Here is a 16,104-nt window from a genome sequence, read left to right as displayed (position 1 = left end):
TTGCAAATTGTGACCCTCTTTCAGATCTCAATCACTTGGACACAGTAATCTCGTAAAAAATTTGTTGACGGGAATCAGTGATTATGTTAAGTTGATCAGGTACATATCTAATCAGGATTGTCATGTATGTAATTCCGTATTTTGTCTGTGTTTTATATCGCATTGTTTTTAATAGATTACTTAAAATGTATTTTATAATTGTACATCTAATATTTCAGATCAAGATTACTTGATTTATACATTTCTTAATTATCATGTTTCTTTTCTTTCCAGCCATCTAATTATAGATCAGTTTTTGGTCATTATAACTATATTTCCCATCAATCTTCCTTGATTTTTCCAATCAGTCTTCGTACCTTACATTCAATATATTTGTATTTTGTTTGGCTTGTCCATCTCTTTACATTTCAGCTGAATTAGATCAATACTTTGGGTACTGAGATATATCTATGTATCTTTCTATCAGTCTACCCATCTATTTAGCTATATACGTGTATATTTGTTATCTCTACTATTTATCCATCTACTTGTATCTTTATTGATTGATGAATGAGAATAAATGATTGTGGATGATATAAATAACATTATAAATAAAAAATGAAACACAGTAGTCATGAAATAATAAATTCATAAATTAAACTGACCATGTATTCCATTTGGCTACTGATGAACCATAAATGAGGGCTAGAAATGTTGTTTTAAGCATCTGGCTTATTTATGATTGTCCTTAGGGGCATATGGCAAGTAAGTGGTGAATTTATAGGGATCACACATTGAATAGGTGAACTTTAATTTAATTTAATATTTATTTTAAAAATTCAATATAGTATCATGAATGCAAAATAGTGAAAATTAATTCAATATAATTTTAGAAAAGTCTAAAATGTTACTCCATTTCACCCAATTCATTTAAAATTTATAGAATAGATTTTGAAATTTTTATAGAATTTTATGTTTGAAAATACTAATTAGTTCTAATTAAAAAATAGCATAATTGGTGAATTAGGAGTGCTAAGTGATGGTTGATGGTGATGAATGTGAGCGGAGTGAGGCGGATGAAAGAGATATTGTTGCTGATTGAGACATATATGATGGCGGATACATGCCAATGAGCAAAGAAGAGGGGGCAAGTGGTGGCGGCTTTACCATTGCCAATGCAAAGGAGATTGATATTGACAACCTAGGCTATCAGCAACAATAACCTAGGAAAAAGGGCAAAGTTAGTCAAAAAAGTCGAAATTCACGCTAACGTCATTGTCGCATGCCCAACATGCCAAGTGATACTTTTTTCACATGTCTTGATCTGAATATCATTCATTCAATTCATCGCTCTTGTAATGCAAGAATGGACCCAATCAAGATTTTGAATGAGCAAATCACTCTGTGAATTGTAATTGGGGAAAAAATCCAAGGGTGTCTTTTTCACAAGTATAGGATGTTCTAATTATAGATCCAAGAAGGTGGATGGATAGAAGAGGTAAAAATGAAACTACCCTCAAATTTTCATCCCAAAAATCCTTCTGGATTGTTACAGATCATCATTTGAATTTGGAGAAATCTGAGCCATCTGATTTTCTCTCTCCTCCAATTTGCGAGGCAGACTGACAACATGTCACACAATTCTAGGAGTGGAAAATTCATTTAATTAAATTAAAAATTATATATTTTGACTTCTATATTTATTTAATTTATGAATAAAATGTCAAAAAATCCATAAAATACTAGAAATTCCATAAAAATAAAAATATCATTCGAAAAAGATAATAAATCCTTATAATAGTTTATGTTAAATCTAAATCCTTCAAAAAATTTAAGTTCATAAATTTTAGAGTTTAAACAATATTAAAATTTAAATTCGTATTTTAACGACCCTGCTACGCGAGCAACAGGTTGCCCCATAGGAATCTTGGGCAACCGGGACACGTGGAAAAAGAACTCCGGAAAAATATGGTTTATTTCATTTCTCCGGCGAAAATACGCTTGTCCGGCGATTCTCCAAGGCCCGGCGATTCTCCGGCGAAACAACCCTGGCGATTCTCCGGCGAAACAACTGTGGCGATTCTCTGGCGAAACAACCCTGGCGATTCTCCGGCGATTCTCCAGCCTCTGGAAAGCCCCATTTCATTTCCCAATATTCTCTCTCTCGCCCATTTCATTTTCCTTATTCTCTCTTCCCGGCGGTCCTCCGGCGATCCTCCGGTGACTCTGTCTTCATTTTCCTATATTCTTCTTCACATCGTTCTTCTTCTTCACCATAACGTTCTTCTTATTCTTATTCTTCTTACTCTCTCGCTCTCTCTATTCGAATTGTGTGCTGCACTCCGCTCTCTACGTTGTGTGCATCTCACTCCTCTTCCCGCGCCTCACTCCTCGCATTGTTCTTCTTCTTCTCCGTCTTCTTCGTCTTTTTCTGTGTAGCATTTCTTTTCTTTTTCTTCTTCACCGCGTTCTTCTTCTTTACCATAACATTCTTCTTAACTTATTCTTTGTACTCCTCTCTCTCTTCTCTCTCTATACATGGCATGGAAATTGGTGTGGAAATCTCTATACCATGAACGGCGGCGTGTCTCTGTAGCAATCTCTATACCAATCTGCGGATCAGAGTCTACAGAGTGAAGAAGATTTGGGGATTCGAGGCTATGGAGGCGTCGGTGGAAGGGGAAGAGAGGGTGAGGAGCCTGGGCACCTCGAAGAACATGAATTCGGCATCCCGAAGATAACGAAGCTTTCCGCAGAATAACTCAACTTGTGTCCAGAAAAATGTGATTTCCAACTCAAGAACGATTTGAAACAGGCGCAGATCCCAAAGAAGAGGAATCTCTCCACAGAATGACTCAAATTTATGGAGAAAAATTCCACTTCAAACCGCAAGAAAGATTCCAAAGACTCGGATCTCAAAGATGACGGATTTCAGACAGAGGAAAAACACCGAGATATGGAAGAACTTGTTGACGCGGAAATTCTTGCTCTTTGCGCCGGACTCACAACTAACATCAGATGGTCGTGACCTGTGTGGGTGACACGGGTAAACCTTCAACCCTGGACCTTTCAGAAGAATAAAAAACGGGCAGAGTGCTCGACCCCGATGGGGCATCGCCGAAGAACAAGTCGGAGAGATAGTTGCCGAGCTCGTCGGGTGTGAACCGCAAGACGGAGGACAAATCTCTGTCCTCGATCTGCATGTTCGCAGCGGCCTCGTGCAAGCTTTCGTATGCAGGGATCAGCTTACAGTGATGCCGGAGTGGTGATGCCGACGGTGATGTCACCCTCGACGGTGTTGGAGAAGAAGGCGGTGGCTGCGGTGACTGGTGGCGGGGCTTTCCGGAGGCTGGAGAATCGCCGGGAAGAGAGAGAGAACATATAGTAAAATGAAATGGGCGAGAGAGAGAGCGCGAAAGAAGAGCGCCAAAAAAAATTGGCCAACCGGTTGGTCCAATCCTGGGACGACACATAGTTTTTTTTCCACGTGTCCCGGTTGCCCAAGATTCGACGGGGGCAACCGGTTGCCCGCTTAGCAGAGTCGTATGTTTAATCAGATTTGCATATTTTTATGTGGGCCAAGAACACCTGTAGCAGACCAAACAAAAGAAATGCCACAAATGGCTCTGCATGATTGAGCTCCAAATGATTCTTATAGAGCCGATCCCCCCTTTTTTTTTCAATGTCAACGAGGCTGATGTGTGATTTCCAGTATATAATGTTTTGGGATTATCTCACCATGATGACTCTTCAACAATAATTTTTGAAATAATTAAACGAGGCAATTTACTATTCATGTTTAATGCCCTTAAGGAGGGGTATTTCTGGTTCAAATTAAATGTTAAACATAAATGATTCCTTCCTTTGGTTAAATCAAATGACGCAATGTGTATCTGTTATCTAATAGCCAGGATAATCGTCTGTTTTTGTCCGCAAGGAGGCCAAATATAGTCTAATATCTTTTATTTTTTCAATTTCAGTATCTGGATATGTCATATAAGTAGGTCGGATATCGAGTATAACAATGGATGTGAATTAGCAACCCTATTCTGGATGATGAAGAAGGTAGACAAGCTGAAGGTGATCCAAGTGGAACAACTGACCTTAGATGGATGTGGGGCCTTCTTAAATTTGTTAAACTCTATGTAGTGAGATATTTTAGTAAAACTGATTTTTAACATTTTGAAATTGTTCATTTATGCTGAGTGAATTTTTTTTCTTGGACTTAAGTTTAAAAATTACTGACAAGTTTTAGACATTAAATTAAGAAAAAGATATTGAATTCCGTTGGAAACAGGTATTTTATGGTGATAGTATGTCCAATTTCTAATTAAAAAATATGATTTTTTTAATTCAGGAAATTTTTTATTATAAATTAAAAATAAATTTAATCTAAGTGATAATATTTTTGTTACTGACATATTCCAATGAATGACACACCGCATCTAGGCCCATAACAACACGCATAATTACCGAGGTGATACTAACGATGATAATTCAAAATTTTAAAATAATGAGAGGAAAAAGGCAATTGCTAAACTCTTCTTTCCTGGCATTGTAGAATAAAAAATATCATGGAACTAATCTGTAAATTACTTACCCACATCATGATAACGACGCCAATTGAAAATTTAAAAGAAAGAGCAGAAAAAGTCTTTATTAAACTCTTCTAGCTATTTCTGTATCAAGCTTGATCTTCTTGCTGCTGGGGCGATCGTTCCTCTGAGGAAGAGAAGCTTCATGGATGTACATACAACTGGCCCCATTCCTGCACCCTCGAGGGCTGTTGAAGAAGGCGCAGAGTTTGGGTATCTTCGGCTTTGAATTTCCATGCTCCACACCTTTGTGTGCAAAATTCTGGCGCCAATCAAGTGGGCCGTACCCGGGGCCAATTTCCTTGCTCTCCTCCACACCATGTTGCTGAATAAGAGTCTTGAAGTAGCCCGAATCTCCCGCCAGCTGGATGCCTCCGATTGGCGCCGTGGCCAGCCCAACAAGCCGCCCAGTATTGGGCATGGGTTGAACTGGCCGAGTTTCCTGGGGTCCTCGCTCGGAGAGTAGCTTCTCTATCAGGCTCGGATTGCTGAGAATCTTGATCAGCAGATCCGGGTCGATGAGGCTGCCTGCCTCATTGCTCCTGAGCAAAGCCGTGAAGGCGGCGGAGGCGGCCGCCGCCACATCAGGTTCCACCCCCGGCGGGAAGCTGAGCTCCGGCTTTTCACCCCCATTGGGGACCCTCTCGGACGACATAGTCGCGAGATCTGACCGCAGATCAACTGCTGCTTCTTCCTCGGCTGGGTCATCTTCAATGGCTGTCACTGGAATCATCGGCGGGGGAGGTTCTTCGCCGGGGAAATCTGATGGCTCGGATGACATTGGGCTGTAGAAGAAAGAGACAGTTAGCTATTATTCCTCAAGGGACAAAAAGGTTAAGGAAAAAAGTTAGGGTGGTTGATTTTTTTGGTACTTTGGAGGGATGGACGATATACGAGGGTAAATGGCTTCGAAAACTCCCATCTGCCTTTGGTTCTGGAGCTCCAGTTCCATACTCTCTTCCCCGGCCGCCATCAACCATTCATGGCTCAAGGAAAACTGATGCGCATGAGCAAACAATATTAGATTTTCTATGTATAGTTTTGAAAGAATATTAGATTTTATGTTATTCAATAAGATATGCAATGTAAAGAGAAGATTTTCTCACCTTGACTGGGTTTTTCCACTGGACCAGTGGAATATGGACTGTTTTGGGCCGGTGCAGAATCGGACGTGGCGTGTTAAAACCCGGAGGCAGGTGCTCACCAGTGGAACCTGCTTCATGTGAGTGCCATAGCCATGAGGACTTGGCTTGAAGTTGATCTTGTGCGCCTGATCCAGACTGAGCTGGCGTCTCATCTGATAAAAAGAATCTGACCTATTTACATGAAAAACGAGGTAAATCCAATGAAAAGTGAATAAGTTGAACTTGAAAGAATTCTTGAAGTGGATCAAAATAATCTTATATACCTACATGGCCCTAGACTGTCGTTAATCAAAACCCGACACTACTTAATTTTTTTCCCAATTTAGAAAATAGTCCACGAAGAAACTGTTTAATATTTAAATCAAACAGCGCTCTTCCAATGGCAAAGACTTAATTGAAAATCCTTCCACATTGTAAAGTAAGTGGATCGATTCTCTGAAAATTTACTATATGATTAACGAAACTGTTTTGGAATGCTCCAATTTTATGAGATAAGCATCGTAAAAAAAGGGGGAAAAGGGGGAAAAGAACTATCTACCATTTCAAAACTATCACGTGCCAAGCGCACCAAAAATTATACTATAATGGTCGAAACAAATTCATGAAGATCAATGCACCTGAAGGAAGATAGCTGAACTACATGCCCATCAAGGACCTCTTTACAAAAAGTACTCACATTTCGATCTTTTAATATTGCCAACTCGTGGCTTCCTCAAAAGGCATATTTCCCAAATATTGAAGCCAAGTAAACAAGAGATATGGATCACAAGAGAGAAGGAAAAAAAGGAACATACATCCAACACGGGAAAAATATTCTATCTAATGCTGGTAAAATAAAACAAATCGAAGAGATTAACCAAATCGCCGATAAATGACTCAAAACAATACGGAAAAACTGAAGCACTCAGGAGTATCCCAAGCGAAGCTGGCAAGTACAATGCCTGGGAAAAAAACCCATGACGAGAAAACCTACATTGTTAAAAAATAAAGCTCGAATAATCGACATAACACCGTAGAAACACAGTAAACAGATGCACCCATATGTTAAATAACGGGTAATTCGTTACCTGACATAGATTTACGCCCGGAGCCCACGAAACCCTTTTCGACTGCTTCAACCCGGCCATTAACCAGAGCCTTGCACTGCAAGATAACGTCTGATCCTCGCGAACGCTTCTCAACCAGCAAAAAATCACCCAAACACACTTCGTTGTTGTAATCAAGTCCAACCGATCGTCATCACATTCGATGTTGCACGAAGTAATCAATCCCTCAAAGGGCAAAAGAACCCTAGACGCCGTCAAGGCGATGTCACAGCGCTTCGAGCTATGAAAATATCGTGGTTTCAAAGATCAGTAGATGATGCACGATCGGAAGTTGCTTGATCAGGACCATCTCGATGGCTTCGACGTGCAAAGTGGCTCTCCCCCGGATTATCCGCCATTACCGACAGCCTCCCTGGACTTTGCCCTGAGAAAGGAAAAATACACTAAAAAAGTTAAACTTGGGATAACACAGTGAAATTAAGTCTGTACCTGGGGGAGATTACTGGAAAATGATGGGTAGTAGAGTTTCAACCACAAAATTTGAGCCCAGGATAATTACACTGAATGAAAAAAGATTCAAGAGAGATTCTTGTAGGTCAAAATGTTGATACAGCTATTTTGTATTGGCAAGAAATACGGTGCCCGGGACGACCAACCCGAGGGTCATGCTAGAATGATCTAGCGGTGCCCTAGAAATCTCCGAGGGTTTTATATATGTAAAAGGTTTGTGCTTGATAGAGTTTGCAGGCGTGGAACGAGAGTAAATATCCCAGTTCACACGTGGACCCCGCTCGTATATGTCCACTACGTAAAGGAAATGTCTACATACCTTATAATGCGGGCAGTGGTTTAATAATGTCTGGGATATCAGGAGCTAGTCCTCAATGTGGGCATTGGAGCATGTATGAGAAGTGGGCATTATCATATCCATCGTTGAATATTGACGTAGGAGGTTGACACAGCTATTAATGTGTTCATGGTTTGGTAATGGGAACAATTTATTGTGTGGGTCAGACTATGTGGATTGGAAGGCCTTAACAAAGAACTGCGGCCCTTTGCTTGTCGTGGAAAGCAGGAAAAGTCACACTTGCTCACAAATATTTTGAAACAAATCTCATGTGCAATTCTGAAATTCATGTTTGATGTCACATAACTCATCTGTCTAGTCATTATAAACTCTAGTATTTTTTAGTCCTTGCAAAACAATTTTTAGGACATGTGAAATGCAAGATGAAAGCATAATGTATTAAAAGAGTGCCCGAATGTATTACAAACATTATTTAGCCTTTACCTATTTTTATAATGATTACTTAAAAGTGGTCAATCCACGCAAGGGAAGGTTTAATCAATTTGTACATAATATTACTAATTAATTTTGATTAGGAATGAATGTGGTAGAAGTGAGAGTAAAATATATGAGAATAATACAGAGAATAGAGATCAGGAATGACTTAATCTCCTTTTGATGATGAAGACTGTCTAGATCAATTCTGAAAGTATATAATCCATTAGAGAAAGGTAGCCGATCCAAAACTATACCCAAAAAATAAAATCCTAATTAATTTTAATGTGATCAAATTCATTCAATCGAGGACCTGTAAGATTCGTCCAGGCTGTGGTTGTTTGTTGTGGGGTTATAGGGATGTGACTGAAATGAAACTAAGACAATTGATGCAGTGGAAGACATAAGAAGAATCAGAACGATGAACCCCAAGATGCATTTACACGAATCCCAGTATGACAAATCTCCTCCTCCACCCTGATGGTCCCCACTATCAATCTACGTTCCTAATTATGATATTTAAAGTGCATCGAGATTGGAATTGAAGCAAAAGGATAAGGGAGAATAAGGATGGATAATGTATCATAAATTATGCTTGCAAATCAACATTTTTTAAGGGTTTATGAAGTCATATAATCAAATGAAGATGCATTTTTATGTTGAATTCCATGTTTATGCAATTATTCATCGATTATGTAAAATCTTATATTTTTAATGAGTTTTTGCATTAGTAAAAAAATATTATGAATTTTTTTGATTAAGTAGAAATAAAATATAAATAAAATAATAAATAAAGATAATAATATATATATATATATATAATAAATGAAAAAAGAGGGGCTCCCAAGGAGCCGCCATGGCGCGCACAACCAAGGCCGCGCCACAGGCGCCTCCCGCAGCCACAGTCAAGGCCGCAACCGCAAGCGGCACCTGCAAGGGCATGCAAGGCCGGCTCCTCAAAGCAGCTCGAAGGTAACAACATCCCGCGCTCAAGGTATGTCATGTTATTTCAAATCGTATGGATATGAAGCTCGAAATTTATATACCGTTTGCTTTTTCTAAAATGAGCAATACAAGATAGTTATAACACATTGTTTTTCAGAGGATCGGGTTGAGCCATAGATGATCAAGAGTGTGATTGCGGCCCATCGGGCCGCAATCTTAAGACAAATAAACACAATACCAAACTGGGCTTCGAGCCAACCTGGCCCGAAGCCCGAATCGGGTTGGGCTTTTATTAAAATAACAATATAATCTTAACCGTTGATCTTCTTTTTGAAGATCTTATGGTCAAGATCAGTTTTTAATTATTGTTCTATTTTTCTTTTTTTTACTGGCTACAAATTAGTGCGCCAACTTGGACGAATCAAACGTGAACACTTGGACGATTGACGTTGACGTGGTGTGGTTGACGGAGCAGGATCTATCAGAATTAAAGGGGTCCACGGCTACGCTTTAATCGTAGCCGTTGACCCGCAACACATAGATCGAACGGTCCAGGGCATCAATGACTTTTCTTCGTCCCTCCACCATCTCCATCGCCGAAACAGTTATTCCGGTGATAAAAAGGCGGATTTTCGTCGATTCGTCGCCAGAGACGGTGGCAGGAAGTCCCATATCGATCGGGAAGTTCTGTAGACCATTCTTGACCTATAAAAAGCTCTCTAAACAAACTGAAACATATCTTTGGCCACTTGATATTCTGGATTGATCTTTTTGAAATAAAATCGATGGAGGAGAAGATCCGTCGTCTTCTTCTTTTGTTCTCTTAGGTCTCTCGGTCAACGGCAGTGACAGAGCCGTGACCTGAAGGGAATTAGTGAGGAGAAGAGTGGGAGACAGAGAAAACCAGAAGACTTACTTGAAGTAAGATGCGGTTGGAACAGGATCTGGAGTCATCAGAGACCCCGAGCTGGTGCAAAATCTTGTAAGTAATTCAATTTTATAGTTAGTACTATTACTAGAACATTAATCAAGGATTGAGGAATCATCCTCAATCCATCTCCTTGAAATCTAAATAAGTCAATTTTGAGAAAACTATCAAAAATAAAAAACAATCCCCATTAACGCATTTCTGCAAACATCTTTTGTGCAAATTCTTCAAACGATCATTAAAAAGCATTTTAAATATTTTTAAACCAATTAAAAACTATAAAAAAATAAAATCTAGGAGGATATAATTTCTATTTTATATACATCTTTGGATAAAATACCTTAAAAAATCACTCTCGTTCCAAATAAATATCCATATAAATCCAATTTCTTCTCTTAGGCATTTTATCAAACACTTTGTTTTCAATATTTGACCCTGCATTTTCTCCAATAAATCGACCTCTAAAAATTCCAAAATAATACCCTAAAATTAACAATCCAGCTATATTACATACATCTAAAATTTGGGGTCTAAATAAATTCTTCCATGGAACTTCCTTTGTAACATCCCTTCTCTCTATATCCCCTAACTCATTAGTTGAATTCCTTTCTCCTATAATTTGACTCGGAAAAATTCTACAAAAATTTCCTAAAATCATTAACCGACCTCTAATACCTCTATATGAAATTATAAGTCTAAATAAAAATTTTGGGGAGAATTATTTTCGTATATACACACACACACACACAAACACACACTCAGTTAAATCATTCAAATAAATCCCTTCTCTATGTTCCCTAACTCATTAGTCAGTTCTACCTCTATGAGCCAATCCCTGTGGAGACAGCCTCACTCTCATTTATTTGATTGAGATGAAAATAATAACGACGACAAATTTAACACCCATTTCCAGCCTAGGTGAAGTTCATTCAGAGCTTTCTCATATTTATACCTAAAAAATTTATAAAACCTCCAAACTTCGTGAACATCTTTTGACGTCAAAAAGAAAATTTATGTGTGACCCTCGAGGTCCATATATTTGTACAGTTAATGAATCCAATTTTCTTATATCCATTATAGCTAACTATAGTAGATATCTCTACCAACATATAAATAAATCAAACAAGGATTGATTTAACCCAATCGATAGGTTGAGTTTTTATTCCATGGGGTGCTAAGCTCCACCTCTTCCTCTAAAAGATAAAAGGATTATAATGAATCTCTCATTGAGCGTTATTATCCATGATTATTTGTATGTAGAGTCTCTCTTCCACTTGATTCTCCTAAGATGACTTTGGGTATGGTCAAATGTCAAACCCTAATTTTTTATATGAGTTTGTATAGATGCATTGATAACTTATTAGAGTAGTTTTCCTTGATATTCAGCTTGCTTGGCCAAGGACTAATCACATCCTCCTCCAAATTACTAGTGAACTCAATTAGCGGGTAGTAATTTTTCATTTTTATTAGAATTAATCAATAAAAATTTATAATCCTTTACTCATAAACTAATTTGACTTAGTGATTAGAAAGGGTTTATCTCCATAGTGAATAGAAATTTGTGTTTTATATACCTTTTGTATGTTATGTATAGTGCATGGATGTCAACGTGAAAATTATTTTGTTCGTGGAGAAAAAAAATCTTCCCGTTCGAGAGTTCAGATGAATCACAGAATGTAGAATCATTCATCTGTCTCTTAACGAGAAATTTTTTTTTCCATGGATAAATAACTATCCCATCCGGGGCCTTTGGTCAAGTAGAAGTGTGAGAGCTCCAGCTGGCAGACACGTGATGTGCCATGCATCAAATTTTGAGTGCCTTAATTCTGACACATGGTTAGCATGCACACTGCTTCATGATATGACAAATTCAGACCTCGGTTCGAGTTCTGTGCATTGAAAAAAATACCCTTATATGCATGGGCCCACACTTGTTACATGATAAGGTTTCAATAAGGGTGACATATTTTTTCATCTTGGACATTGGACAGGACTAGAATATCTTGGCCGGGATGGGATTGGACAAATATTTGGGACAGAACAAACTCTAGACGGAACAATTCGAGCAAACATCTAATAAATGGGACATAGGACAAGATGATCTTCTTCATGTCCTGGACAATACTGCACTATAGATATATCTTTTCTCCATTATGAATGGAGACTAGGATTAATCATCAGAAAAAAGACATTTTAAACCCAAATTAAAAAATATGTATAAATTAAGAATATGATGAGAGTACAATGAGATGAGGAGGGTAATATGTAAGGGAGTATATTAATGCATAGAATAAGAGAGGTTCATGGTTGATGATGATCCATAAATTGAGATGGATTGGCGGATGAAGATGGATGGATGCATATTAATAAATATGAATGGATTGATGGATGGATGTTGAGATGATGACTGTGGGAGAGCCCCTCCACATCTCTTTCATCTTTTAAGCTCAATCAACAACAAGAACCAAAAAAAGCTATATGTATCTCATCACATGTTTGATAGGGTGTAAGGCCTTGATCAATAAAACTTAAAATGACTCATAGTGGAAAACTTTGAACATAATCAAAATGGCATCTACAAAACACTGAAATGAATCACCTAAGCAAGAATAGCATATGTTATTTCTTGGATCCTCAGGTGAGACATGTTAAGTTTCTCATGTATGCAGCCTCTAGACACATCCACATGATCCTCGGCATATTGAATTTCCTCTGTTGCTTTGACGAGCCCCATTCACCCTCTATCGTCATCCTTACACCATCCCGATCACATCGAGAGTGGAGTGGAGTCGTGGGAAGAATGGAGAAGAAGGAGAAAGATCCCTTAACAATTTTTGCCAATTTCATTCAGCGCCTCCTATTTATACTAACTAAGCATTTTTCATAAAACCCCCAAACTTTAAGTATATCTTCTGATGTCCAAAAGACCATCTGTGTGTAACTCTTTAGGCCAAGTATTAGTATAGTTGACAACTCTAGTGGTCTAATAGCCTTTAGTAGACTTCCAAATTAATTAAGTATATCACCATAGAGGTTAGTCAATGTCAGATTGATTTAACTCAATCGATAGGTCGACTCTCAAGCCCATGGGTGCATGTTACACCTCTTGCTCTTGACGATATAGATGAGTATGTACCGATTTACTCGTAGAACTTGTCCATCATTAGTTACCATGCATATATAGTCCCTCATCCACTTGACACTCCTAGGATGACTTAGGATATGGTTAACTATCAAACCCTTATCGGTCTTCTGAGTTAGTAATGATGAATTTGGAAATCATTGGAGACATCTTTGTTGGTATTTCACTACCTTGCCCAATGATTTTATCACGCCAATTAGTTGAGATGACTCCTCATATACCGAGGGTGGACAATCCCATCTTGACCAATCACCATCTTCATGAACTTATTAATGCAAACAAACTAAGACTCTTTTGAATCCCATGATTAGGAGCTCTTTGGTTGATGGATATTATGTGGCTGTCAAGCCAATCACACCACCATGTTTATTTAAATTCATTGAACAAAAAATTACGTTCATTATTACTCTAGTGTGATGTTTATAATGAAGTCCATGAATACGTGCATGACATAGTGAATTATGATGAGATCATAACACAGTGATCACTAGTCTTTAAACATGTATTCCAAAAATTTTCTTCGATGGATAGTCGAGACGGATATCAAATTATCCAAATAGAATAGGACTAGCTGATCCTACTTATATGCTAAGTATAGTTGATCCTATGGCTATTAGTGTGGAAACACTAAGGACGGAAGGTGGGGTGCTCTTTGGAGAAAGAGTTCAGTGAATTGATTTGTACGAATCTCTGAATGGTATTATACCTAAACGTCAATCAGGTTGATTCAAGTCACGGTTGTATAAGTGATCAACTGACCTAAGACACCAAGGACATCTCATGAGTGGACAATTACATTTTGACCACGACTTAAGAGCTTCTAATCATGGGATTTAAAAAAGTCATAGCTTGGACATAGTAAGAAGCTTACGAGGATGATTGAGCGGTCAAGAGGGGATTATTCACCCTTGGTATAAGATGAGTTTGACTCAAGGAAGCGATGTAGAAAAATCCCTGGCTAGGGTAGTGAGGATATTGGAGAAGGCATTCTTTAATGATCCTCGTTATGCATCTATACTAATCAAATGACGGATTAGGGTTTGATGATAAATCGTACCCTAAGTTGTTCAAAAGTCTCACGCAGATGATTGATCATACATATACGGTAACCGATGACAATAAAGGTTCCATGAGAGAGTTCAACATTACTCGGTATCATCTAGAGCATGAGATGTAGCTAGGCACCACATGGGCTGAAAACTTAACCTATCGATTGGGTTAGATCAATCCTTATATAATTAATCTATATGTTGATATAGTTAATTAATAAGGTAGTAAATAATTGTTATTGGGCCACTAAAGTTATTAACTAGAATGATACACGGGCCTAGAGGGTCACTCGCACAAGGTCATAAGGAAATTGGTGGATATATTTTACTTTGTAAAGTTTTTGAGAAAAACTTTATGTGAAATATAAATAGGGAAAGGGCCCTTATTTCAAGCACCTAGGCTAGTCGATTTGAGAGTCCTACCTTTTCTCCATTCTCTACTTCACTTGTTGAAGGAGAGTGTCTTCTAGACTTTCAAGAAGAGTTGAAGAAGAAGACGTGGAGATCCAAGCACCGAGTGATCTCACAGATACTTATAGACATAGGACGCATGAACGGCTATAGAACAATCTCAGAGTAGTAAAGTCAAGGGTGGAATGAGTTTCCTAAAAGATACACTCAATGTATGATTTTAAAGATCGATTGTGAATCAATTAACACGCTTCCACATCAATGGAATCATGTTTCCCATCGACGAACCATGTCATATAATCCAACATTGGTCATAGTCAAAGTACAATTGCTCATCCACAACACATCTTTGGTGACCCGGGTTTAAGGACCACTAACACAATTGTAACATGAATCAACCTGATTGAAAATTTGTTATAATATCATGAAGGGATTCATATGGATAAATATAGCAAACTCTTTCCACTAAAGAGCACCCACTGTCTATCCATAGTGTCTCCACAATAATGGCTACAGGACCAACCATACTCATTAAATGAGTGAGCCTGTGGAGCACTCAACAAATCTCATGTTTAAGAAGTAATAGTCTTTTTCTATTACTTAGTTGCGTATTACAAAGTAAATGAGTTGAGTATGCTTGCACTAGTTGTTGTTTAGATAGTGTTATTTTATATTGATACTTTGACATCCTTCTCGAGCATCCTTTGAATAAAAATATATAGAACACATGGTTAAATACTTGTGATCTCCATAGTTCACTGAGTCTGATGATGCATTCATGGACTTCATAATTCACTAAGTCTGATAATGTAGTCATGGACTTCATTATAATGAATACATTCTATTAATAAATATGAAATAAGGTATGGACTATGAAATTGAGTTGCCATTAACATATATTTCCATCATATTCACCATTGGTATAAGATGATAAAATTTGGTGGACCATAAATTTAGTTAAAATATGTTTTTTGAAGGCTATAATTTTTGGAAAAATATATAATATTTACTGTTAATGTATGGTAGGGTGAGTCTATAGGGAGTGAGTAATGATGGAGTAATTTTGGCTAAAATCTATTTAAGTATTGGTAGAGGTATTTTTTATAATCTTTAATGACTTTTAGCTATTCTATAATAAGGAAATTCCTTTAATGTGAAATAAAATACATTTAAACAACTTTAAATAAACCAAATAGATAAATGTTTATTTTTAATGTATCAAATTTATTTTGAGGAAAGTTGGGGGATTTTTTAGAGCATAAAAACAACATAAATAAAATTTAAATACCCTTTACCGACACTCTAGAGACAAAATTTGTGGGTAGTTGTGCTGGCTTGGGGGAGACTATACAGGTTTGAGAATGTAGTGGATGAAAAAAGTTGTGACATTTGATGCTTTCCAAGCTTTTTTGTCTAGGCTATCTTCTGAAATGTTTTCCTTGAGAAAAAAAGGTGAGATAGTTTTAATCAAATATACTAGAGATAACAGAAACATTGTCGTCACTTTTTTAGAGGGGTGTGTGACATTTTTCTCCAAATACTTAGCGAAGTGGTTCTCTTTTTTCAATACTAAAAATAATAC

The 16,104-nt window shown here is 37.7% G+C and overlaps 1 protein-coding gene across 2 annotated transcripts; it reads right to left on the bottom strand.

The window, feature by feature from the left end:
• Window positions 1-4,505: 4,505 nt before the first annotated feature.
• LOC144716942 (zinc finger CCCH domain-containing protein 6-like) lies at window positions 4,506-7,427 on the bottom strand. 2 transcript variants are annotated; one of them, XM_078592224.1, is made up of 5 exons: window positions 7,325-7,427; window positions 6,787-7,189; window positions 5,681-5,871; window positions 5,447-5,571; window positions 4,506-5,359 (listed from the first exon to the last, which is right to left on the bottom strand). In XM_078592224.1, exons 2-5 carry the CDS (start codon window positions 6,791-6,793, stop codon window positions 4,639-4,641), a joined length of 1,044 nt encoding a protein of 347 aa, XP_078448350.1. In that variant the 5' UTR covers window positions 6,794-7,189; window positions 7,325-7,427; the 3' UTR covers window positions 4,506-4,638. The 2 variants fall into 2 exon arrangements, with proteins under 2 accessions (XP_078448350.1, XP_078448349.1); XM_078592223.1 differs by having other exon boundaries at window positions 5,681-5,890; window positions 7,325-7,424.
• Window positions 7,428-16,104: the final 8,677 nt, after the last annotated feature.

The sequence above is a fragment of the Wolffia australiana genome, chromosome 2, assembly GCF_029677425.1.
Source record: "Wolffia australiana isolate 7733 chromosome 2, ASM2967742v1".
Classification (NCBI taxonomy): domain Eukaryota; kingdom Viridiplantae; phylum Streptophyta; class Magnoliopsida; order Alismatales; family Araceae; genus Wolffia; species Wolffia australiana.
Note: the sequence above shows the minus strand (reverse complement) of the source record. Positions and strands in the feature narration are given on the sequence as shown.